The sequence below is a fragment of the Crotalus tigris genome, unplaced genomic scaffold (assembly GCF_016545835.1).
Source record: "Crotalus tigris isolate CLP2741 ecotype Arizona unplaced genomic scaffold, ASM1654583v1 scf7180000018537.1059022, whole genome shotgun sequence".
NCBI classification, from domain to species: domain Eukaryota; kingdom Metazoa; phylum Chordata; class Lepidosauria; order Squamata; family Viperidae; genus Crotalus; species Crotalus tigris.
The window spans coordinates 352,470-379,014 of NW_024097062.1; the positions used below are offsets into that span (position 1 = coordinate 352,470).

Sequence of the window (26,545 nt, forward strand, 5' to 3'; positions counted from 1 at the left end):
AAGCTGGATGCAATATTCCAAGTGTGGCCTTACCAAGGCATTGTAAAGTGGTATTAATACTTCACATGATCTTGATTCTATCCCTCTGTTAATGCAGCCCAGCACTGTGTTGGCTTTTCTGGCAGCTGCAGCACACTGCTAGCTCATATTTAAGTGATTGTCCACTATGACTCTGAGATCCCTCTCACAGTTGCTACTATTGAGCAAGGTACCACCTACTATACCTGTGCATTTGGTTTTTCTTGCCTAAATGTAGAACCTTACTTTTTTCACCATTGAATTTCATTTTGTTAGATAGCACCCAATGTTCAAGTCTGTCAAGATCCTTCTGTATCTTAAGCCTATCTTCTGGAGTGTTGGCTATTCCTGCCAGCTTGGTGTCGCCTGCAAATTTGATGATTTCCCCATCTATCCCTAATCCAAATCATTGATGAAGATGTTGAAGATGTTGAAGAGCACTGGGCCCAGAACAGAGCCCTAGGGCACCTCACTACATACTTCCACCATGTAGATGCAGTTCTATTGAGGACCACATTTTTCTATCTTATCAAGTAGTAGACTGTCGTCTACTTTATCAACTGTCTTACTGAAGTCCAAGTAAATTATATCCACAGCATTCCTCTGGTCCACTAATTTTGTTCCTGGTCAAAGAATGCAATAAGATTTGTCTGGCATGATCTGTTTTTGACAAACCCATGTTGGCTTTTAGTAATGACTTTGTTTGCCTCTAGGTGTTCGCTGATTCATTGCTTGATTACACTGGTGATATACTACACCAGTGTATACTACAGACTGGTGTATACTACAGACCACCCAACCAAACAGAGGAAATAGATGACCTTTTTGCTAAGGTATGTAGGAAGCACATCACAATAGTAATGGAGGACTTTAACTACCCTGACATCAACTGGGAGACAAACTCCGCTCCAAGTGGAAGATCAAACAGGTTCCTGGCAAACCTAGCAGACAACTTTGTCTCCCAAAAAGTAGAGAAGGGAACTAGGGGATTAGCCATTTTGGATCTAATTCTCACTAACAGAGATGAAATGATAGAAGGTGTTGAACCATAGGAACCCTGGGAGGAAGTGATCATGCAATATCAGAATTCAACATTATAGAAGCACAAGCAATAGAACACAGTCAAACTAGAGTCTTGGACTTCAAGAGAGCTAATTTCAATAAACTTAGAGAGGGCTTGGGAAGGATTCCATGGATGAGAATCCTCAAGGGGAAAACAACTCAAGAAGCTTGGGAAATTTTAAAAAATGAGATAATAAAAGCAGAGTCTAGCACAATACCAACAAAGAGGAAAAACAACAGCTCTCAAAAGAAACCAGCATGGCTGCATAAAGAACTCTCTGACAAATTGAAAGATAAAAAGGACAAGTATAGAAAGTGGAAAGAGGGGAACATAACTAAGTCGGAATATCAGCAAATAGCCCGAGCCTGCAAAGATGAAGTGAAGAAAGCCAAGGCTCAAAATGAACTAAAGCTTACGACCAAAGTCAAAAATAACAAAAAAAGCTTCTTTCAACATGTAAAAAACAAAAAAAAGTGAAGGAAATGATTGGTCCATTAGTGGGTGGAAGTGGCAAGAAGGTGACAAGCAACAGGGAGAAAGCAGAACTATTTAACTCATTTTTTGCATCTGTCTTTACACAAAGGGAAAAAAACAGACCAACCTATCAAAAATAGTGCCATAAAAAACAAAATAGAAACACAAGTTAAGATAGGCAAGAAAATGGTAAGTGAGCACCTGTCCAGCCTAGATGAGTTCAAATCGCCAGGACCAGATGGATTACACCCCAAGGTTCTCAAGGAACTGGCAGATGTGATATCGGAACCACTGAACTATATTTTTCAAAGATCCTGGAACACAGGGGAACTACCAGAGGACTGGAAAAGAGCTGATGTAGTTCCCATCCTCAAAAAAGGAAAAAAAATGGATCCAGGAAATTACAGACCTATCAGCCTGACCTCAATACCTGGGAAGATCCTGGAAAAGATAATCAAACAACGAATCAACGAACACCTAGAGGCAAACAAAGTCATTACTAAAAGCCAACATGGGTTTGTCAAAAATAGATCATGGCCAGACAAATCTTATTGCATTCTTTGACCAAGTGACAAAATTAGTGGATCAGAGGAATGCTGTGGACATAATTTACTTGGACTTCAGTAAGGCATTTGATAAAGTAGATCACAACCTACTACTTGACAAGATAGAAAAATGTGGGGTAGACAGAACCACCACCAGATGGATCCGTAGCTGGCTGACCGGCCGTACTCAGCGAGTGGTCCTCAATGGAACTGCATCTATATGGAGGGAAGTGTGTAGTGGGGTGCCCCAGGGCTATGTTCTGGGCCCAGTACTCTTCAACATCTTCATCAACGATTTGGATGAAGGGATAGATGGGGAACTCATCAAATTTGCAGCCGACACCAAGCTGGCAGGAATAGCCAACACTCCAGAAGACAGGCTTCAGATACAGAAGGATCTGGACAGACTTGAACACTGGGCACTAACTAACAAAATGAAATTCAATGGTGAAAAAAGCAAGGTTCTACATTTAGGCAAGAAAAACCAAATCCACAAGTACAGCATAGGTGGCACCATGCTCAATAGTAGTAACTGTGAGAGGGACCTCGGAGTCCTAGTAGACAATCAGTTAAATATGAGCCAGCAGTGTGCGGCGGCTGCCAAAAAGGCCAACACAGTACTAGGCTGCATTAACAGAGGGATAGAATAAAGATCACGCGAAGTATTAATACCACTCTTCAATGCCTTGGTAAGGCCACACTTGGAATACTGCATCCAGTTTTGGTCACCACGATGTAAAAAAGATGTTGAGACTCTAGAAAGAGTACAGAGAAGAGCAACCAAGATGATTAGGGGACTGGAGGCTAAAACATATAAGGAACAGTTGCTAGAATTGGGTATGTCTAGTTTAACGAAGAGAAGGACAAGGGGGGACATGATAGCAGTATCCCAATATCTCAGGGGCTGCCATAAAGAAGAGGGAATTAAGCTATTTTCCAAAGCACCTGAAGGCAGGACAAGAAGCAACGGGTGGAAACTCATCAAGGAGAGAAGCAACCTAGAACTAAGGAGAACCTTCCTGACAGTGAGAACAATTAATCAGTGGAACAGCTTGCCTCCAGAAGCAGTAAATGCTCCAACACTGGAAGTTTTTAAGAAGAGACTGGACAGCCATTTGTCCGAAATGGTGTAGGGTTTCCTGCCTGAGCAGAGGGTTGGACTAGATGACCTCCAAGGTCCCTTCCAACTTTACTACTACTACTACTATTATTATTATATTAATATAACTCACACATTGTCTGGGTTAAATCCTAGGATTGCCAGACTCCTTCTTTTGAAATAAGCACTGCAAAATTCAGGTCAATAAAATAACCGCACACTTTCTATAAAATCTATCTTTGACTCTTTGACTGTTGCTGGATTGATTGAAGAGTAATTTTAATTCCAGATAATGTACTCTGGAACTAATCAATAAAAGCTAAAGCTTTGAGGAAGTTGTATTACGTAGGAAGAGGTTAGTTATACTTACATCTCTGTGTAAATATTAGACTTACGGTTTCTCAAATTTTACCAAACAGTAGTTGTTCATTAACTTTATCTGTATAAAATGAATTCTCCTCTATGTTTCTTTCCATTTCCAAAATGGCAAAACAATTCTTCATTCTGTGGCTGGCTTTGTCTTCACAAATTCTATTGACAGATGCTTTTATCTATCAGGTACTTGTCTTGGTTGATGCTTAATTGTTCACTGAAATATGAAAACAATATACATGCCTGAATTTTTAATGATTCAATTAATTTTACGGGTTGTAAGTGAAAACGAATAGCTAACTGAGAAGAACAAGACTTAGACCAAGGGAAGATGAGTTGCACTGTAGCTGAACATGTTGTTTAGAAATGGCATGTGTGATTGTACTTGGATATGTGTATGTATTGTTAGTGGAAAGATGTAACTGAAGGTGAATAAGAGCATATTAATAGGGGAATTTGTTGTCCCTCGGAGAAGTTGCGGCACCTCATTTAAGGTACTCAAAAGAGGTATTTGAATTTGGATTCCCTCACCAAACTGGGGATTGAACTCAGGGACCAAAATGGTTCTAGCTCTTTGATTCTAAGTTCAGCTTATCGGTTTGTGGGATGAGAGTTGGTGGGTTTTGAGCTTTATCTGTTGTCCAAATGAATAAGGATATTTTGCTGGAATCCTAGCAGTTTGGAATCACCCTTAGTTTCGATCCATACTGTGGGAGATGAAAATATAGCCCCCTCCTCATATAATAAGATGAAGCTAGAGGAAACCTGAAATAGGCCCCCACAGAAGTGATTTGAAGCACTAACTTGAACTTTATGTTGTTTCACAATGAGCTTTGTGCGATATGAAATTGCAAAATAGACAGTTCTATGTGTATTTGGAACATGAGTATTGTAACCATGGGAAAAATAGGGAACTGAACAGTAGCTGATGAATGCGGGTTCCAGTGTACACGGGTATATGTGGAAAGTAGGTCAGCAGAAGTCAGCAAAAGTCAGTGGACCATCTGACTACAGTCTTAGAATGAGAAAGGGTATAAAAGGTTGGGACCGGACCTGATTGATTTGCCATTGGCCTATAACTGTCCTATTGGATTCTGCTATGTCATATGGTCCTCATTGCAATGGGTTATTAATGGAAGTGATGTTGTGTTATTATGCTTGCTATGTTCCAAATTATTAGAAAAATAAACCTCTGAATCTTAAAGTAAGAATTATTATGTTGTGTTGCTGTCTCTTGTCTTTTTCATTGGGTTTTTCCATGACAATTCTCAAGGGCCAGCAGACTCCAGAACTTGATTTATTACAAGTTCCTGTAAAGTAATGCAAGACTTCAACAGAGCAAATCTGTTTGTTTTTTTTATGTGTGGCACCTCTTCAGCGTCTAAGAGCAGTCCAAGCTCCCTTGCTCGGAATTTTTGCTTCAATGTGTTTTTCATCCTCCAGTGACAGGAGCTCTCCTTTCTCTTGCTTGTGGTAAATAATCACTATGTCTTAAATCAAAAGCTGCAAAGACAAACACTTTTGGATAGACTGAGGAATGGAAAAGGTTGAGGTTTAAAAATGCTCCAAACTGAGTGGTCTTTTAAAAGTATTAACATGAGATAGATTGAAATGGGACAGAAATGCTGATAGTTTCCGAAGTTCTACAGAAGACTTTCCCCATTTGTTTTCACTTTTTACAACCACAAAATGTATTTCTGCTACATCTAAGTACAGTCACTTGGTATACTTAGAAAAGTTAGTGCTATTGACAATTTCATTTTTGCTCTGCTCTCCCATCCCCAAAATGAACTTCTGAATAGAGCCCTACTCGACCTCTAGTTATATCTAAATGTATATATTTTAGATTATGGAGAAATATCCTAAAGTAGATCAACTAGTGGGTATCCACAGGGGAAGGCTCAAAAAAGTCAAATCGGTAGCATATCTGCATGATTGAAAGCCCACGTTGTATTGATGAATGTTCAAAGAACAGAACTTCAATAGCATATTTTTTATTGTTTAGGTCAAATACAAAATGCAAATATAAGTGCAGAGATGCAGGGAAGGCTCCCATCTTAAATAAGAAAAATATAAAGATGTCCCTTGTGGCCGATTTAGGATATCAGGACAGAGCAACCCATTTTGAAGGATGGGGGCAGGGATAGGTAGATGTTCTTTTAGGAAGATGCAGATATTTATGGAATTTTCTTCCATGGGTGCCAGAAAAAAATTCTGCACTTCTGAACATGTCAGAATTGGGAGGTGTTGGTAGGCTGAGCACAGCAAACTAAATCAAGTTCTTACAATAGCATTTTTTTCAGCAAAGTGTCATATTTTTATAACATTAGACAATCCATGTCTGATTGGGATATCCCTTCCTTCCTTCCTTCCTTCATTCCTTCCTTCCTTCCTTCCTTCCTTCCTTCCTTCCTTCCTTCCTTCCTCCCTCCCTCCCTCCCTCCCTCACTCACTCACTCACTCACTCACTCACTCACTCACTCATTTCCTCCTTCTCTGTCATTATCTGCCTGCCTGCCTGCCTGCAGCACTGAAGCACCCATAATTTCCTCAAATTTCATTCCATTAGATGCATTTTGTCAGTTAGCTGTTTTGAAGAAGCTTGGTTCAAAAACTGTTGCCTTATAATTCACCATTTCACTCAGGTAAAGGTCATAACAAAGTTTTAGTAGCATATAGGTGTTTTATATAATATATTAAAACAATATAAAATAGTTTAATAATTTAAAAGAACAATCTTGCATTTTTATTACAGCAAATTATCATATGAAAAATTGATTTATGTCTGTTTATTATAAAAATGACTGTCTGGGGTTTGATACTAATACTTTTAGTCTTTGTTCTATTGTTAGTAACAATCTCCAGCCAGCAAAGAAACTGATAAAAGCTTTCTCCCTTCTTTCCCTAGAATGCCATTGAAATCTACAGCCTGCACATTGACTGCAAAGTTATGTCGCGGTATGCCCACACAGTCATCACCAGCAGAATTGTCAACAGGGGAAATGAATCTAAGGAGGCTGTTTTCGATGTGGAACTACCCAAGAAAGCATTCATCACAAACTTCAGCATGTAAGCACTAAAGTAGGGCTCAATATCTGAAATGATAAGACAGATTTGAACTTTATTTACTCATTTTTTGAGGTTTTTAAGACATTCCCATTACCAAAACTGGAGTAGCATACAACTCCCCAAATATGTAATCTGGGACTAAAAACACAAATATAGATCAAATTACTATAAAAACAAACCATGAAGTTATACCTATGTAAAACTGGGAAATATTTTCAGAGCAGTTGAAACCATTGAATGCAAATCTCATCTAGAAGATACTTTTCATTCAAAGCAAAATAAACCTGATTGATTAAAATGTAATCACAAGAATTATTCAACAATGGAGTTATCTGTACAACCCTACTTCCACAATTGATTGAACCGGATAAGAAATAATACTGGAAAAATTACATTGATAAAGAAAGACAATGCAAATTCCCCCCCCCCCAATTAATATTTCCCATGAACATGAAATAATGATTAAAATGAAACTGAAATTATATTCAATCCAGTAATGTAGGGTTTTATTTTCTTTCACTTCATAAAATACCTTACTATCAGTGGGTTTCCCTTTTCTATTTCTTGACCTTTATGAATTCTTTGAAACATCTATTTTGAAGGACCATAGATGGAGAAATATATCCTGGAATAATCAAGGAGAAACAGGCTGCTCAAACTCAGTATGAGTCTGCCATTTCACGAGGTCAAAGTGCTGGATTGGTCAAGTGAGTACAAGAGGTTTCTCAAATTTTGATTTTAAGTAGATTTCTTTTCTTAACCAGATCCACTCAGTGCATATGATTCACCATTCCTTGGCACATGGAGATAATTAGATTCCACTATCATTCCTCAAAGGGTTTAAGCATCAACACCTTATATAAGAATATCCATGTAACCAAGTAATAAACCATGCGGGCCATCTTGAAATATTAAAGATGGCTCAAGAAGCCTATGGATAATCTGAGGCTTATCATGAATGCCAAAAATAGCAAAAAGGGGATTCTGTCACCAGCTATACAAGGAGAAAGGCCAGAGGGGGAGGGCAGAAGGGAAACAGTGATTAAAATACGTAAGGAACTGATGACAGAACATTTAGCTGCTGTGAGTGAATATAGTCTCAGGGTGCTAAAGGAACTGGCAGGTGTGATCTCAGAACTACTGACTGTAATCTTTGAGAATTGCTGGAGGTAAAGGGAATCTGCCAGAGGACTGAAGAAGAGAGAATGTTGTTCTGATCTTTTAAAGAAGGGAAAAAGCAGACCTAAGAAACAACATTTGCAGAAATCGTAGCAAAGATTATCAAGCAGTAGGTTTGCAAGCACTTAGAAAGGAACAACATACCTAAATTATACTTTTCTCATTTATAGATCAGCTGGAAGAAAATTGGAAAAGTTTAGTGTTTCAGTTAATGTTGAAGCAGAAGGTAAAGTTAATTTTGAATTGCATTATGAGCAACTACTCGATCGAAAGCTAGGGAAATATGAATTGATCACCAAAGTCAAGCCCAAACAACTGGTGAAAGACTTTCAGGTAAAATCTCCACCAATAGTTTTGCCTACCTGTCATTACCAGCTCATATTTAGAAGGTAGACCCAATCACATCTTTTGCTTTTGCTTATATTTAGATTGATATTCACATCTTTGAGCCACAAGGCATAGCCTTTTTAGAAACGGGAAGCAGTTTCTTGAGCAATGAAATGAATGATGCTGTCATAAAGACACAGGAGGAGACCAAGGTACGTGGCTGCATTTGACCCAAAACTCCTTACAAAACTCTAACAACAAAAAATCACTGTTGTATTAATAGTTTGCCTGACATGATTTTTATTTGTCTTTAATGTTCAGGCTCATATTTCATTTAAACCAACCTTAAGTCAACAAAGGAAAAACCCTGAGTCTGAAGAAACTCTTCTAGATGGAAATTTCATCATACGTTATGATGTTAAAAGGAATGTTCCCGTAGGTGACATACAGGTAACGTGATGTTTTTAATTCATCTGTGAATCCAACAATGGCCATTATCTAGGGTCTATCCTGAAATTTTCCAGTATCATAAACATTAGGAAGTAATGGATAGGGTGGGGGGAGAGGAGTTATGCCATGTTTTCAAGGTATGGCCTTCATCTTATTGCTCGCTCTAAGCTAGGGCAGCCAAGTCATTTTCAGCTTTAAAGTTTTAAAGTTTTCCCTCTTCCGCTGACAGATCCTTTGCATGGATAAGATCTAGCTTCCTTCATGTACTTGCTGATGAGATCAGGGATTGAGATTTATCCCACTCCTGTTATTTTAGGTTATTGCAGGTCTGCTTCCTCCTCTGTTCTTTGGACATTGACCTCTTTGGCCATTTTGACCTGGGCTGCAAGAGGCACTGAAAAAGGGCCTTATGCAATGCTCTTCTGAAACAGTGTTAGAGACACATTTAAAAAGCAGGACTAGCATTCTTTGGAACTAGTATTACCCGGAAGCTTACCATAATTTAAACTGGGAAAGAGAGCCACATTCTTCCAGCTGTGTATTGCTGCTTTTGTTACAAATAGGAGTTTCCAACTGCTTCTGTCAACAAAGGACAGAGATGATTTTATTACTTGGTGGGAAGACCTGGTGCCATTTGGCCTGTTCCACAGTCACTTGCTGCTATACCCTTGCAGTGCTATTCAGGGGTGGAGCTCTCTTGTTTTTGACTACGCCGCCCACCTCAGACCTTTCCCTCATCATCTGTTAGCTGACAAGTTAGATTTTTGAGAAGGATCTATTGTTCTTTCATGACCGTGCTAAACTCTTATCCATAAATCACCCAAATGACAAGACATAGATATAGAGTACCTTCATGCCTTCATACTGCCTGTAGGTTGGCTGGACTACCTGTTCTAAGTCCCCTTCTACACATACCATCTCTGTCCCACCACTTTTTCTCAGGTTGCGGTCAGTGGGAAAGAAAAGGAAACCCAGGGGAACCCACCAATCCCTCTTCTCTTGAAATGATCAGGACAGCAGCACGCGCTGTCCTCTTGAAATATGTGGCATGTTTTTCTGTCTTCTGCTGGACTGGAAGATGGTACTTTATGTGGCTGACTCACTGTGTCTTTTAGTATACTTAGCTGAACTCTTAGCTTTGAGAAAGGGTCATTTAAAAAGGCTTCATCCTCAGTTTTGATCAGTGATTACAATTCAATGATTCGTAGTACTGAAATGAGAACCCAAGGGATATAAACAAAAACTAACCTTGTTTGTTCAAAACTTACTGGAAATGTAATAAAAGGCAACTCTTGAGAATATCAATTTATTTCCCAGATCTCCCAGGTTCTATCATAAATTCATAGTAATTATGCTATATTCCCATTTGTACCTATACCACAAACCGGTCCCAATTTTTTTTCCCCCAGTATCTGTCTATGAGGTACTTCATCTCATCCTTAGACCCTCAACTGGGACTGGCTTAAGCTGTATTGGGATTAGGTTTAGTTTTCCCTTGTTTTACTCCATACTGCCCAGAGAAAGCTTCAGACAGAAAATCTGTTAAGCTTTGCCACCCATCAGCTGGAGGAAAAACTGGTGATTGACAGCAACATGTCACAAAAGCAGTCACGGTAGGACAGAGATCAGTGATCAGGTCAGCAAATTTTAGGCTGGGGAACTGCCAGCGGATAGCAGTGTAACTGCATAGCAGGGAATGTATCCTATGAGAAACAGCACACACTTTGTGTTGGTCTGCTCCCTGTGGAAAATGTGTGTGGGGGGGGAAACCGAACCACAGTTGGAACAGATATAGTCAAAATATTTTTACTGCTTATCAATAAAAGTACAGAAGGTTATTTTCATTCAGGATACATATTTTATTGAACTGAATTTATGTACCTATAGTTAGGAATACATTTATATTTATATTTTATTAAAGCAGACGTCTTTAGCTAAAAAGTTGGTTTCAGACGTCAGTGTTTTTCATACAGTAAGCTACTGTGTGCTTGGGAGAGTTGAATGACTTATAGAAATTTATTTCTTCAACCAAACTGTATTTTCAGAGTCACCCAATTGGTGAGATGGGCAGAATATAAATTAAACAAATAAATAAATACATAACAGTATGTTTTTACCCAGTATCCCATAGAGCTTATTTTGGTTTCTTTATCCTCCAGTACATCAACATATATATCTGTAACATGTTAAAATGACATGTTTTGTTCATTTCAGATCGTGAATGGTTATTTTGTCCATTATTTTGCACCCAAAGAAATGCCAGTATTTCCAAAAAATATCATCTTTGTTATAGATCAAAGTGGATCTATGAGTGGCAATAAAATTCAGCAGGTAATCTCTCCCAAAACAGCATTTTCTTGAGTCTACTGATAGTTTTTGTTGTATTCCAGGTTTAATTCCAATGAAAATTACCTTATTTCAACAAGCCAGCTTCAGGTATTCTCAGCCACTTCTCTCTTTCATAGCTGTGAACCAAAAAAGAGCAATGATGCTGTAGAGTCAAAATAAACAGCCCTTCTTTCCATCTTTGTAATGTTCAGATTTATTTCCTTGTTGGCTTTGCATATATATTTACTTCTGAGTGAATTATTATTACCAAGGTACACATTTGCTTGTTCTTTCTCTGTACCAGTCATTTTGGGTCAATCGTTTTCTGTTAACTAACCTACCTCACAGGGCTGTTGTCACAAGATGACTTGAGATTTAAGAGGAAAGGTGAAATATAAATCTAGAGAGCAAGTAATTGAACAACTGGAAATAATTACCCTTTGAAGTTGGTTAAATATTCCATCTTATTTGCAAGCCATTAACAACTGCCTTTGTTTTATCCAAGGCAGGCATTGTAATGATGAAATATATCCTCCTTTGTTTTCTAACTTACATTAAAGGAAAATGAAGTTTCTGTGTGCACAGGTCAAAGGTTTTTAAGAAGAGACTGGACAGCCATTTGTCCGAAATGGTATAGGGTTACCTGCCTGAGCAGGGGGTTGGACTTGATGACCTCCAAAGTCCCTTCCAACTTTATTATTATTATTATTATGGTTATATGTATTTTCACTTATTATAATAGTTGTCAAAATGGTAGCTGTAGGCTACAGAATTTAACTATGTGTTGTTTTACTCTTCATTATAGACTAAAGAAGCATTGGGAAAGATTTTGGAAGATCTGGATCCTAAAGACTATTTTAATTTAATTGTCTTTAATTGGCATAGTTCATACTGGAATCCCACTTTGTTGCAAGCCAGCAAGAAGAATGTGGAATCAGCTAAACAGTATGTTCAAACCATTCAGGCTGGTGGAGGTCAGTATGAGGTCTAAGAAAGTTTGTCCATCTTTACAATACCAGTTTAATCAGGAGTTAACTGGAACTGATATCCAAACCTTCTTGATTCCAGTTTTTCATATAATTACTTGACATATTTTTTGTTTAAAAAATCAAATTATTATTTCTTCCTTCTTATATTCAACATTGTTCAAAGTATTTGACGGCATTCATAATATTTTGGGACCAGTGGCAATAGAGAAACATTAGTTGGCTTCAAATCACATATTTGTTTGTGACATGTATAAATGTCATTTATAAATGAATAAATAATCTAAGACACTGAGCAATTAAAGCAGTTAAAGGCAAACAAAAGAAGGCATAAACCTAAATCATCCACCATAAATTTAGAAACCCAAATCAGTAACAGTCTGGAACCAAATTAAAAAACACCACTGGCATCATAACATTTTTGTACAAGCCTTCCAGAGTATCAAATTGGCAAGAGTATCAAAGGCAAAAAGTAAGGGTCAATTTAATTTCTGCTGGGCAACAAAACCGTAGTGTAGGTGTAGCCATTGAAAAGCAGCATTTATGAACCACCAACTTCACAAAATTAAAGTCCCTTTATTTACCTGTATTTATTTCATCAGCAATGAGACTTAAAACCATAGTGTAGGTGTTGGCATTGAAAAACAACCTTTATGAACGATCAACTTCACAAAATTAAGAGATCGCCAATCTTTTCTCAGGAATGCACAGATCGGCTGGTTCAATTGTAACTGAAGGTGGTATTCTGGAAAATTTTGCTTTTGAATGATTGGATAGTAGAAATAGTGTCAAAGTGCCTTTATTTACCTGTATTTATTTCATCAGCAATAAGACTTAAAATTGCATCTGATTAAATAGATTTCTTCAAATGTCTTGAAATTTCCTCTCCATGCTTTTTAGAACAATTCCATCACTACTAGCATATTCATTGATACAATTCTTCCTATTGCAGGAACGAATATTAATGAAGCTCTTTTGACAGCCATTAATTCTCTGGATCAAGCCACCCGTGAGGAGTCATTGCCAGAAAAAAGCATTTCGATGATCATTTTGCTGACAGATGGTGACCCCACTGTTGGTAAGTTAGGAACAGAAAAGCTACCCAGTTCTTATTGCTGTTCTTTGCGTTTTATTTGTTTTAGTATGTACTTTTGAACAATAACATCATTTTTTAAAAAATAGTTTATTTAAAACAGCATTATTTTCTTCCTTAGCTTTACCTCATGTATTGAATTTCACAATTTCAAATATCCTCAAATGTTTCTTCTGACTTCTTTTCCAGTGGTTTTATTCATTCAGCTCCATATCTATGTGCAGTATGTTTGTGTGAAGGTTGTTTGAGTGAGTATGTTGTTAATATAAAGGCCACAGGACTGAGGTTGGTGAAAAGAAAGAAAAAATAATAATTCGCTATTAATAATGTATATAAATCTTTCCAAGTATATTGGAAAACAAACCATATCATCAACCTTACAATGAGAATCAGCCTAAGAAAAGCATATTTGTATGTTTCTTAGCTCTGAAATCTAATCTGTTGATCATTTAAATATTTCAGAAATTGCATCAACTTCTCTGATCCACAGTAATATTCCATTCTTCGTATTACAAATAGACTATGTTTGTTTTTTGTGATAATAACACTTTGGAAATCTGTAGTGCAGTCATATTCTATTGCTTCTGTTATTATTTTCACATGCCCATTATTCACTCTTAATCCTTTATTTTGGTTCAGTGACACATCTGACCAAGCTACTTCACGAGGTGGTCTACCATGTATGCACATACCATGTTCACATCCTGTCTTTTCAGCAGAAAATGGCATCCAAGACAGCTAATGCTGATAAAGTAGAAAAATTAGCAAATACAATAAATAATTTAAAACAAAAGTAATGCAGATATTTGTGCTTGTTCATACATATAACAGGTGAAACAAATCCTAAACTAATACACAAAAACATAAAGCAAGCCAATCAAGGAAAGTATTTCCTCTACTGCCTTGGCTTTGGATTTGATGTAAGCTATAGTTTTCTGGAGAAGTTGGCCTTAGACAATTCGGGATTGGCTCGACGTATATATGAGGACTCAGATGCAGCCCTTCAGCTCCAGGTAAGAACCCATATCCAAAACATGTCAGTATCTTTTGACATACATCAGAAGCATGCTAAAAATAATCTTAATTTTCCTGACTGGAATATGCAATGATTTCCTGTGGTTCTATCTTCCTTTATTTAAGGACTTTTATAGTGAAGTGGCTATTCCCATCCTGAAGGAGATTAATATAAATTACATTGACAGTGCTGTAGAGGGTGTCACTGAGAATAACTTTAAGTTGCTCTATGACGGTTCTGAAATTGTAGTGGCTGGAAAACTTGACAGTGAAATTGATACTTTTTCCTTGGAAGTAAAAGCTCAGGCGGTAAGTACCATGCAATTACTCCTCGTTAAAAAGGTACAAGAGGTCTGTTTCATAGACGAAGTACTGAGCTATGTTTCCAAACTAGGTTCTGAAAAGAAGTAACAGTGTGTTACCTTCAAAATGTTTTAAAAATACAAAATAGAGTGTATCTATGCACGTGTACAAAAACATAGGTGAACCTGATGTGTTAATATTGCATGATAAAGAAATCTTAAAGCAAACCGTGAATGAAAGGACTGTAGCTGCTGCAACAAGTTAGGATCATTTGCAGGTTAAACCAGATTTTGCCTTCACGCTGGGCAAATGTGGCCAATGAATTCAGTACTTTGAATATGCAATTCACCATTTCATTTGAGTGCTTTAATTTTAATGAGTATAATTTTTTCTTCCTTGAAGGTAGTAAATAAAAAGGGCCTGTCCTTTCAGATATGTTTTGCAGACTGGAACTTGATTTGGTATTATATCAATAACTCATCCTGATCCCTTTCCCCATTTTTCAGCATGGAAGCAATTTGACCCTGAAAGAAAGTGCTAATGTCAAAGAGAAAGCGCAAGCTTTTGAATATCAGAAATACATATATGGAAATTTCATTGAAAGTTTATGGGCCTATTTAACCATTCAACAGCTATTAGAAAAGTCGTGAGTGACTCTCTTTGCATATTTGGGGGGATGAAAACTCAAAGAAAATACTTTCTTTTAAATATTATAACTAACTCAAGTAGCTATTGCTTGAGTTCATAAAGGCGCTGGTGACACACTATTGTTTATTCCTGGTTCATTCTCAGTCTATTTTGTCCTTCAGTTTGTTTCACTTTGTGTCTCAGTGAGAAAATATGAATATTCCAAACCACATCTTAAATCTTCTGAACCTAATTTTTATATTTAAAAAATCCTGACTTACATATAGAGTCAGTGGAAATTATGCTCTGTGTTTTAGCATTTTGGAGCAAGGAGCAGGGAAGAAAAATCTGGAAAACCAAGCATTAAACCTCTCCCTGAAGTACAGCTTTGTAACACCCTTGACTTCCATGGTGGTCACTAAACCAGAGGCCAAAGAGTTGGTTAACAAACCAACAGAACAAGGTAAAAAACAACATAATGCTTTCAGTATGCAATGCAAAGATCAGAATAGATTGCTGGCCATTTCGTTGTCTTCTGAATTTCAATCAGTTGCTAGAAGAATGACTGGGACAATGCTTCTGTAAGTGCTGCCATGATGAATTAAGAAATAAAAGCATGCTAATTATTGTGTGTGAGAGCATAAATATGGTATCAGTGATGTTCACACTGAATACAGTGTCTATTTTTCAAGTGTTAACTGATTATCATGAAACAGGATTGAGATTTTTATAACATTTTTATTTTCTTTGAGGAAATATTTTTAAATTTTAAATCTTTAAAAAAATTAAAACCTAATCCTATTCCTTGTTTATTTAATAATATAACCAGCAATATATCAAGCTATTTTATGTACTGTACTTATTATATATAAACTGAATTTTCTTTAGATGAACTAGATTGATTCACAAATTAGATTATTTCAATATAAAACTGAACTGGGTTCTATCCACTTTTATTTTATACTAAGTATATTTTTGTACTATTTTTTTAAAAAGGACCAATAAATGGAATGGAAACCAGAAGAGTATAGCTGAAAGCTTTGTTATTTTCATTGCCTATCTTGCCACTATAGTTATTCCTAAATTCCTAGCTTATGTTCTATAAATAATATAAGAACAGATTGTGTGTTGTGATTGTGATTGTAGTTCATAATATTACGAAGTCTCTTGATGGAATTCTGTGATTCAGAATTCTGAATTAGATTGCAAAATGATTTGGTAAACTAATAAGGTGATGAGATTCAGTTTGGTCTAGTAGTTAAGGCGCCAGGCTACAAACCAGGAGACTGTAGGTTCAAATCCCACTTTTGCCATGAAAGCCAGCTGGGTGACCTTGGTCCAATCATTCTCTCTCAGCCAACCCACTTCACAGGTTGTTGCTAAGGGAAAACTAGGAGGAGGAAGATTTGTTGGATATGTTTATACCTTGAGTTATTTGTAAAAATAATAAAAATGGTAAACGAAGTAAAAAAGAATAATAATTAAAATAATAATGGGTTTCCTATTGAAACAGGAGGATCTAAGTTCTGCTAGCCATAAAACTGACCAGTCTACTTCAAAACAGTTGTAATCTTTCACCATAAATAATCTCAGAGATGGGTGAGCACATTCTCTTTCTTACCCAAGGGAACAGTTCTGAGAGTTGAGGATCTAGAAAATGATGGAAAATGAAGCCCCCTTTTTAGTAAAGGTTAATATTATTTCTGTTGTTTCTTCCCAGATAATGAGTATTTCCAGGAACAAAATCCACGACTTGCTGGAAGTTCACATTTGTTTAGACATCCATCCCGTGGTATGTTTTATATTTTAGAAATATTGTGCCAGTATTTATTTCTGACAATTTTTCCCATCATAAAACCCATCTAACATCAGGATTCTTTCATAGGTGTACCAGGATTGCTTTCTACAAGTGCCAGGTTTAGGGCTTCTCCTCCTAAACCCTCAGGTATTTTGTCATCTGAAGTCTAACAAAGATGTTCAGGCTGATAGTTAATTTAATCAGGCTGTTGCCTGTAGTTTTGAGAAGTGGGTTGCTCATGTCATCCTCTCCGCTCGGTAATGAAATCCAAAAAGCTATTCCAGTAAGAAACCTACGCTTTTCTTAATGCATGTTTTGAAATATCCAGAATAAAAGGCAAAGCTTTGGGTTTTTTCAACACAAGTTACTTTTTTGTAACCAATGAAACAGTGGTGATATGAAAATATTCTGTCAATATTATTTTCATAGGTTACCAATGTGCATGCGTCAGTAAATATATATTATGCCATAGGCCGCATTATAAATAGAGCCATTCATTTAGGAACCTGGTTGACAAGAAGGGCGGCATATGAATTAAATAAATAAATAATTGTTCCGTTTTCTACAACATCATTTCATTTTCCTCCCTTATTTCTGCCCTATGTTTTATATTCTAGAAATATAGTGCCAGTATTTATTTCTGACAATTTTCCGCATCATAAAACCCACCTAACATCAAGATTCTTTCATAGGTACACAATTATTGGTTTCCTCAAGTGCCAGGCTTCGAGGTCCTCCTGCCGCTGTGCCTCATACAGTTGTTCACCCAGGTATTTTGTCATCTTAAGTCTAACAAAAATTACTGTTCAGGTTGATAGTTAGTTTGATCAGGCTGTTGTCTGTAGTATTGAGTTTTTTTTTCAACACAAGTTACTTTTTTGTAACCAATGAAACAGTGGTGATATGAAAATATTCTGTCAATATTATTTTCATAGGTTACAAATGTGCATGCGTCAGTAAATGTATATTATGCCATAGGCCACATTATAAATAGAGCCACTCATTTAGGAACCTGGCAAGAAGGGCGGCATATGAATTTAATAAATAAATAATTGTTCTGCTTTCTACAATATCCAAACATTAAAAATAATTTCATTTTCCTCCCTTTTTTCTATAATCATTTTTAGACAATACTTCTGATACATGACCATAGAATGATAGAATGGAAGGCTTTTGAAGGATCTTCCAGTCTCCTGATATAGGAGAAGAAGAGGCACAGACCGGGAGAGGGGCATTCAAAAGAGGAATCAGTATCAGTATTACGTTCCCACAAGAGAATCAAGTCCAGCCCCCCCCCGAATTCCATTAACTCTTACCTAGTGTCAATTTATTGTTGATAACTAATTAACTAGAATCTTATGCATAGGCATGAGCAATAGATAATCTTAATTGGAACATATTGTGTAGTTCCGATTCTTTATGCCTGACATCTGTCCAGGGTAGGGATACAGCACTACTCCTGATGCGGGCCCAGTATGGATCTTGAGAAGAGCCTAAGAATTTGCTTTGGGTGGCATGATATGTGATAATAATAATAATAATAATAATAATAATAATAATAATAATAATGATGATGATGATGATGATGATGATGATGATGATGATGATGTTGGAAGGGACCTTGGAGATCTTCTAGTCCAACACCCTGCTCAGGTAGGAAACTCTATACCAGTGATGGCAAAGCTTTAAGAGACCGAGTGCCCAAAACCCATCCCTGCCTCACATTTATTAATAATGTACATATATATGTATTTGTGTGTGTGTGTGTGTGTGTGTGTGTGTGTGTGTGTGCGTGCACGCGCGCGCACGCATAAATGTGTTTGTGGCAGGTGGGGTTCTTATCTTGCCAGTAAAACTGAGATTAGGATTGGGAAAAAATAAATATAATTGTTGTTTTTGATAATGAATTGCTATTGTATGTATCAGAACAAAGTAAAAGAGAAAAACAAGTCAGCTTCATTAACATGTACACTTCTACAGATCATCTAGTCTTAAAATCATCAGGGAGATATTTTAAGGAGCCGAGACCAAAGTCATGAATGAAAGTGCATTTCAACACAATGTTAAAGTCAAGAACTCATAATAATAATAATAATAATAGTAAAGTTGGAAGGGACCTTGGAGGTCATCTAGTCCAACCTCCTGCTCAGGCAGGAAACCCTATACCATTTCAGACAAATGGCTGTCCAGTCTCTTCTTAAAAACCTCCAGTGTTGGAGCATTCACCGCTTCTGGAGGCAGGTTGTTCCACTGGTTAATTGCTCTAACTGTCAGGAAGTTTCTCCTTGGTTCTAGGTTGCTTCTCATGGTCAGTGTATTGCCCATATGCAAAAATAGATTGATACAATATCAATAGGTGTCAATGGTTCTGCTATGCAGATAGAGACTTTTGCCCATTTCATTTGGGTTAGACTCCCATTTCAGACATGCTTTGTATTCTTATTAAAGCAAATTACAAAACTTTGATCAACCTTTTTAATATGCTGTATAGTCATTTTGTAAAATAAGTAGACATGCTAGTATAAAAAATTTGAAAGAACGTAGTATTACATAATATTGTGCAATATCCACCACCCCTGAATCATGATGTATATTTTCTCAATCTCTGAAACATTAAGATGTGTGGACTTCAATTCCCAGAGTTCTCCATCTAGCATGGAGTTGGTCAACACATCTTAAAGTTGCTGAGATTGAGAAACGCTGGCTTAAGAGCTCCTTGGCATCAAGCTATGAAGATTGCTTGGGCTAGGATAGCCATGCCACTTCTAGCTTGCCAACAGTTACAAGGGGAGAGGGGAACGTATGGAATGCACAGGTGGTTTCTATCCCTATGGGAAGCAAGGTCACAGGAGCTATATTATGGCAAGCAGAGTCATAACAACTGTCTGAAGACTAATTGGACAATGTGACCTGAGAGGGGAGGGAAGGTTTTACTCTTTTAATTATCTTTCTGGCACCATGTTGCCAGGGCTGATTTTCTATTCATTAGTGCTGGTATGCTGTACTCAATAAAGTTTTGCATTAGAGATTGGAATATCACAGGTGTGCTTACTTCGTTGGGATCATCAGCCAGAACCTTGACACACAGCCCTTCCCTCCCCTGGGATAATTAGCAAGAAGTGAAACAATGTTTGTTTACATTCATTAGAGAGGAAGGGGTTACAAAAGAGACAGCAGCCCTGAGCACATCATGCAAACAGCCAGTGTATTATTCCCCATGTGTGCAGTGCTTAGTCTTTTGTAATCTCTTTGTCTCCAATCTCTTCATTCTGAGAGGGGGGAGCAGGGGGAACAAAAGAATAGGTCAGGCACAGGAGAGATTATGTAAAGAGATCAATTTTTTTTCTGCTCCTCCACCCCTGTTTAACAATCTCTCCATTCTGTAAAGGGGGGGGGAAACAAGCAATAAATCTGTACTTCGTTAATCTTAAAGAAAGTTGACACCATTATTTTAAGAATAATATTAGGATCAGAGTAGAAAAACCATATGATTATTATTTATTAAATTTATATGCCGTCCTCTCACCACTAAGGCGTCTCTAGATATCCTTTTAAAGCATCTCAGATGGTGTATTTAATCTACTGCAGCAAAACAGCAGAAGGAAAGCAATTGAGGTTGTCAGTTTACTTCGTCTTCATTTGTTTTGACTCCATAAGTGCAACTTGGGTTTAAATTACAGTGATCATATTTTCTTAATGGGGAAAAAATGATAAACCTGAAAAGGGAGCAAATATGAAAGAGGTTCATAAGGATTTAAAAGTGTTTATGTTTATATGCTTCACAAAGGAAAATGTAAGAGCAAAATTAAGAAAATAAATCATTAAATTAAATGAATCTAAACAAGGACAGCTTTCTGAAATAATAGTCATATGGCACTGTAGTCTAGGTGCCCCATGCCAGCTCATTAACAGGCTATTTTATTTTGTTACTGAGTGAAAAATCCTGACTTTTCGGGTGCTGTGCATGGACATTTGATGTAACAAAGTACCCCATGAAGAATTTGACAGTTCTGTTAATTAATATATAGTAAACATTTGCAGCCTGCTGTTGACACTAATTATAATTAGCTCAATTTTGTCAGCCATAGCTAAGATATTAGGGATCTTGGACAATTCCACAAATCAGTATAAAATACATACTAATAATTACTTTTCTTTCCAGGATATTCCGGGACTGTAGATCCCCATTTCCTTTTTCAAGTACCTCATGAAAAATTTTTAGTTTGTGTAACTTTTAGTTGTCAGCCACAAACACCCTTAAATCTGTTGTCGGATCCAGAGAAAGGTAAGTGATTTCCATAAAGAATTGGGTAGATATGAATATTCAAAGTTGTATAGGAATGTTTTCCTTCTGACAATCTATAAAAATTTATTCTTTTCTGATTCTTGTTTTCGTTGACTGTACTTTTCATCTCATTCAGATAAATGCATTGTAACTTGTTGCAGATTCCAATATGTACATATGGATGTACTGACTATTTTTTGTGTCTAAATCCATTGATTATTTGCGATATTTATTTTAAATGTTGGAGATTTCTATCAACTCTTTATTGATTGTCTTGTATTATACTTGCTGCACAGATGTAAAAAATATTTAGCAGCATTGGCATGATGGATTAATGCCTGTCAGCTATCTGGACCAAAACACATTTTGTAATTATTTGTGTAATGTAACTAAGTCATCTCCAAATTAAGCTTGACTGCTAGTGAAGTTCATGGACATGTTTACACACCTTCTCCCTGGAGGTAGTTGTAGATATAGTAGATATAGATGTAGATATAGTAGACGTAGAAAGCTTTTCTGTCTAGCTAGTAATCTTGGGGTTTTTTGGTGGTCTCCCATCTAAATCCTAAGTGGGTTAAACTCATCTTAGGTTTTAAGTCTAAATAAATTGAGCAAGGTAGTGCATGGAATTGGCAATCAGATTAAGTAAAGAGCAATCTTTTATTCATTGTATGGCAATTTATATGGCAATTATTTCTGTGCTAATGAATGTTAGGCAAACACTAATATATTTCCTGAATGTTCCTTTACATATTTTTAGGGATCCAAGTGACTGGCAAGTTTGGTGAAAACAAGCATTTTACACAGTTTGAAATAATTTATCCGAGGCTTAACCTGGAAATAAATGTGTCAACAAAACAAATTACGCTAAAAAGTAATGGCTCCAGTGACTCTTTTATGTGGAATGACACAGAATCTTTAACAACTGAAGGGTAAACTTGTTATTTTTAGTTTTCTTTTACAGACAATTGACGTCTCCAATCCCTAAAACATAGTTTCTTTTGCATAATCTGTCAAACTGAAAGGTGTTCTTTCTTCCTCCCAGAAACAATGCCCATAAAATGAAAATCTTTGTATGTCAGGCTGCAATATTAATAATATTGAATTGGCTTTATTTTTTTACCTCCCTGGATATATGTACATAACTTTAAAACATTTTACTGTAACAGATGCTTCATAATATATGTCCAGAAAGAATATCATATGCTTTAAACCCTTACGAGGCCTACTCTATTAGGAATCTGCCTCTATGCAGATTTCTTAAAATTGGCTTATGGTGTTGTTTATACAATCTCAAGGAACAGTTAGTAAAATTAGCTTATACAATCCCAAGGAATTGTTTATACAAACCCAAGGAATAGTTAGTAAAACTTTGGGTAAACCAATAAGATTACTTACTATTGCATTTGTAGGTAAAATTTCTCACATCTAATTTACGCTCCTTTATTAAGTTAGAATTAAAGACTAGTGCAGCCAATACAGCATTTGGTCAGTTTGTTATGGATATATTTGAACATAGTCTCTTTTTGCATAATCTGTCAGGCTGATAATTTAAGAATTTATGTTTGAGAATATAAATAAATTATTTGATATTTGAGATCCATTGCTTAGATGGTGTCCATTCCGGCTAGACCATCAGCTTGAAATTTAATCTGATTAATCTTTCCATGTTGCAATTTTTAGTCCTTTGTTCCTTGGAAAAAGGTGGTGGTTTTAATTCACTTAAATAAAATCAAATTAACTCTAGTTGATATAAAAACTATAGTATCCTGTGTCTAGTTTTTCAGTTGTTAACTAGATATTAGAAAGACCTATGATGCCTGAGATTTAATAGGATTCAAATTACCAGCTTTAAAAAAAAAGGGGGGGGGAGTGGATAATTATTTGATAAATATCCATCAAACAGATGGGGAAAAGAGTTGAGATTTTGCCTTCTCCCTACAGCCACAAATCTAGATAAGCTACTTAAGACTCCTTAATAAAGCATGAGATGTAAGCCTGAAAACAAGAAGTGATTCTTGAATAAGCATTTTCTAATTTTCTGTAAGGCCATTGTGCTGAAACATGCTGTGTAAATTACTTCCAGAAACTATATAAGGGATATATAATAAGAAACAAATGCAAAAATATTCATTTACATATGTTTTATTAAAATTATGTTTACCAATAACAGTATGAGCAATATTAAATTATTACATCAGCATGATAAATTGTCAAAGGAATATTAGAAAATAATACAGTTTGTTCTGTCTTAGGCTAAACATTACACTGACAAGTGGAGAGAGTCTCTTTCTGTCAGGACCAGACAACCTTGTGACCAAAATTTTCTATATACCTCCTCCACTGGATCGGCTTGGGTTGTACTTTGAGAACAGCAATTCTTTTTCTAAACAAGTTACTGGACTTTTTGGTAAGTATTTAACTACTGCTATAGATTATAGTAATACAATTTGGAATTAAATTTGGCTTTTTAATATGATCATAGTATCCACAAAGCACCTTATCCACGTAATCTTGCTAGTCTTGCTAGATAACCCTTTGAGGTACATGAGCATTAGAAAGATAAATTTGCCCTTGAATCAAATTTGACTCTTAGTGACTTCATGACCATATAAATAGCCTTGTGGTTTTCTTCTCAGCAATGGGGGAAATTGCTTTTGGGTGCTAGTGAGTTTCACACTTTGTTCTTAACACTCCAAGTCAGTAGCAAAAAATATAACAACCTTCTAAACTGAGGCTTGGGAGTGAAAACTATTCGTATGGAAATGTCCTTTGATAAGTTTTCTTATCAAAAAAAGTGATTCATAAGAGTACAAAGACTGTGTCTATGGAAGCACATATTTCTTCAAGGTAAGGAAAAAGAAAACTGGATTGTTTCCTTTTCCATTTTTTGTTTGGAGAAATACATGTGATGGTTTTGCAACTTTGCCTCTATTTACATTATTTTTTTAATCAAGGCTTCCTGATCACAGTGTTTTGTAATAACGATATTGATGTAGTAAATCAGAGCCAATCCTAGTGCCCTTTGGAAATTACCTCCGAGGGTTACAAATGGTGTGTGTGTGTGTGTGTGTGTGTGTGTGTGTGTGTGTAAAATTTGTGGGATTCTGTTAATATGTAGCACTACAGAACAAACAGAATATTCAGTCACCATGTGCTTGACTGCTTAACTGTTTTTTTTAACTGTAACAGGAAATAGGAAACTTTACTTTGAACAAAAAGTTCATAGAGTATGTACCATAGATCCAACTTGTAAATACTGCCATCCCCTGGCTAAATACTACTGTAATTGTTGCATAAAATACATTCCAACAAAACGTATTCCAACAGAGGATAAAGCCAAATCTATTGCCTACACTGATGATGGTCTTGGAGAAAAATATATGGCACACTCTAGCATGGATGAAGCTTTCTGAATGGAAAAGTACTTTCACAATTAACTAGTAGCACAATAGTGCATCAAAATTCCAGAAATGTTCATATCTCAGGGGTCCTGAACCCCCGGTCTGTGGACCTGCATTGGGACCCAGCATGCCAGAAACTGGTCCGCACAAACAAGCAAAGCCCATCTGTGGGATGCAGGCAGTACATGAAATCAGGTCCCCTCCAGTCCACAGAAAAACATCTCTCCATGGAACCGGTTCCTGGTGCTCAAAAGGTTGGAGACCTCTGTCATAACTCATAAATGTAAAAGTTATTTGAAAAAGCACAACAAAAGTGGCTTGAAGTTTAGATTGTAGCTTTGAATTGCTATGGACTGATCAAAATATAATCCCAAAATATGCAGTTAAAATGCTGAATGATTCATTGATCATAACTACTTAAAGAAAAGCAAAGGGAAAATATTTAACAGACCTCAAATGTGACAGATTTAAGCAGCATGTAACCTGCCTTTAGATTGTCTAGGCTATTACATTAAAAATTGTAATTGTGGGTTTATGTCTATTTGTGTTCTCCAGGTCCGTTTTTCTCTGATACATATTTTGAAATACATTCTGGCCAAATAAGATTCATTTCTGTACAGGGACAGCTCTATTTATCCACCAGGTGAGAGAAACTAAAAAGTACTTGATAAACTATATTTACAGAAGAACGGTTGCGGGAATTGAGTATGTTTAGTCTAATGAGGAGAAGGATAAGGGGTAACATGATAGCAATGTTCCAATATTTGAGGGGCTCCCACAGAGAAGAGGAACTCAATCTATTCGCCAAAGCACCTGAGGGCAGGACAAGAAGCAACAGATGGAAACTAACCAAGGAGAGAACCAACCTAGAAATAAAGAGTAATTTCCTGACAATGAGAACAATTAATCAGTGGAACGACTTGCCTCCAGAAATTGTGGCTGCTTCAACACTGGAGGTTTTTAAGAAGAGATTGGAGAACCATTTGTCTATAATGTTATAGGGTCTCCTGCTTGAGCAGGGGGTTGGACTACAAGACCTCCAAGGTCCCTTCCAACCCTGTTATTCTGTTGTTTTTGTTGCCTTTTTCTCTAGACTAAACATTTTAGTTTTTAGAACTTAGCTTTCATCATGGATTTGAGGACGCAAGTGGGATGGAGTTGTGGAAAAGGTTTACTTAAAGGCAGAGGATTCTCACAAGTGTTAGAAATTAAACATTTTCTAATGATTTATTTAGTCCTTGATTTTGGAAGCTCTGTAGAAAGGTCTACCTTCCTTTAAGCTCTCAGAGCAGAGAGATACAAATATTACATTATCTCACACATCCATGGATAGGATGTTATATAAGTTCCAATGTATCTTTTGGACAATATCTTTCTATTTTTTACATTGTGTGGTATTTTCAGTTACATTGATTAACAGAAGGCATCAACTAACCAATTTCATTCTTACTAGATTTCCTCAGACACGGTATGTCCCATGTAATTTGAACCCCTTAGAATAATATCCAGATGCCCCTATTCTAGGATACCCAATTAGAGGTGAAACCAGTCACATAATGCCTCCTAGTGGTCCATGTTATTGATTTGAGGTAACTTTTTTTTCAATATAACTGTAATATCCCGTTAAATCTTTTAAAATAAAAAGTACTGTAATGTTTAGACCCCTCACTGCAAATCTAGGATAACCCAAAGCAAATAAGCTAATCAGACAATAATTCAATACCGCTAGTGGTTTATGTCCAGCTAGAGCTTTTATCAGTAATAATGCTACTACTTAACACTTCTATTTTTCTATTTTTCAGGACACGTGGGAAGGATTATAGAACTGGATCTAGTCAAACTGAACTTTTCTGCTGGCCACTGCAAATAAAAAATTAAAGAACACTTAACAGCAGAAGATTTTTACTGCCTAATGTCCATGATTTTATTGAATAGCATAAAATCTTCCACATGTTCTTCAGTTTAATTACATTATGGATATAAGAGTGAATGGCCACACTTGTTGAATAACAGTGCTATGTCCATAAAATTTGGTACCTTGTGGAAACTTAAATTCAAAGAACTGTTTTTGTTTTCTAAAAAATAAAAACAAAAGCCTATTATTGTCCTTA

The 26,545-nt window shown here is 36.4% G+C and overlaps 1 protein-coding gene across 1 annotated transcript; it reads left to right on the forward strand.

Moving 5' to 3' along the window:
- Positions 1-3,632: 3,632 nt before the first annotated feature.
- On the forward strand, positions 3,633-26,545 carry LOC120312752 (inter-alpha-trypsin inhibitor heavy chain H4-like). The gene is made up of 21 exons (XM_039353886.1): positions 3,633-3,757; positions 6,480-6,640; positions 7,243-7,347; positions 7,990-8,152; positions 8,248-8,358; positions 8,468-8,596; positions 10,811-10,927; positions 11,730-11,898; positions 12,863-12,988; positions 13,835-14,016; positions 14,144-14,326; positions 14,827-14,966; positions 15,265-15,410; positions 16,668-16,739; positions 16,833-16,892; positions 17,438-17,515; positions 20,908-21,030; positions 21,791-21,962; positions 23,286-23,440; positions 24,990-25,077; positions 26,237-26,545. The coding sequence occupies exons 1-21, from the start codon at positions 3,662-3,664 to the stop codon at positions 26,310-26,312; spliced, it is 2,652 nt and encodes an 883-aa protein (XP_039209820.1). The 5' UTR covers positions 3,633-3,661; the 3' UTR covers positions 26,313-26,545.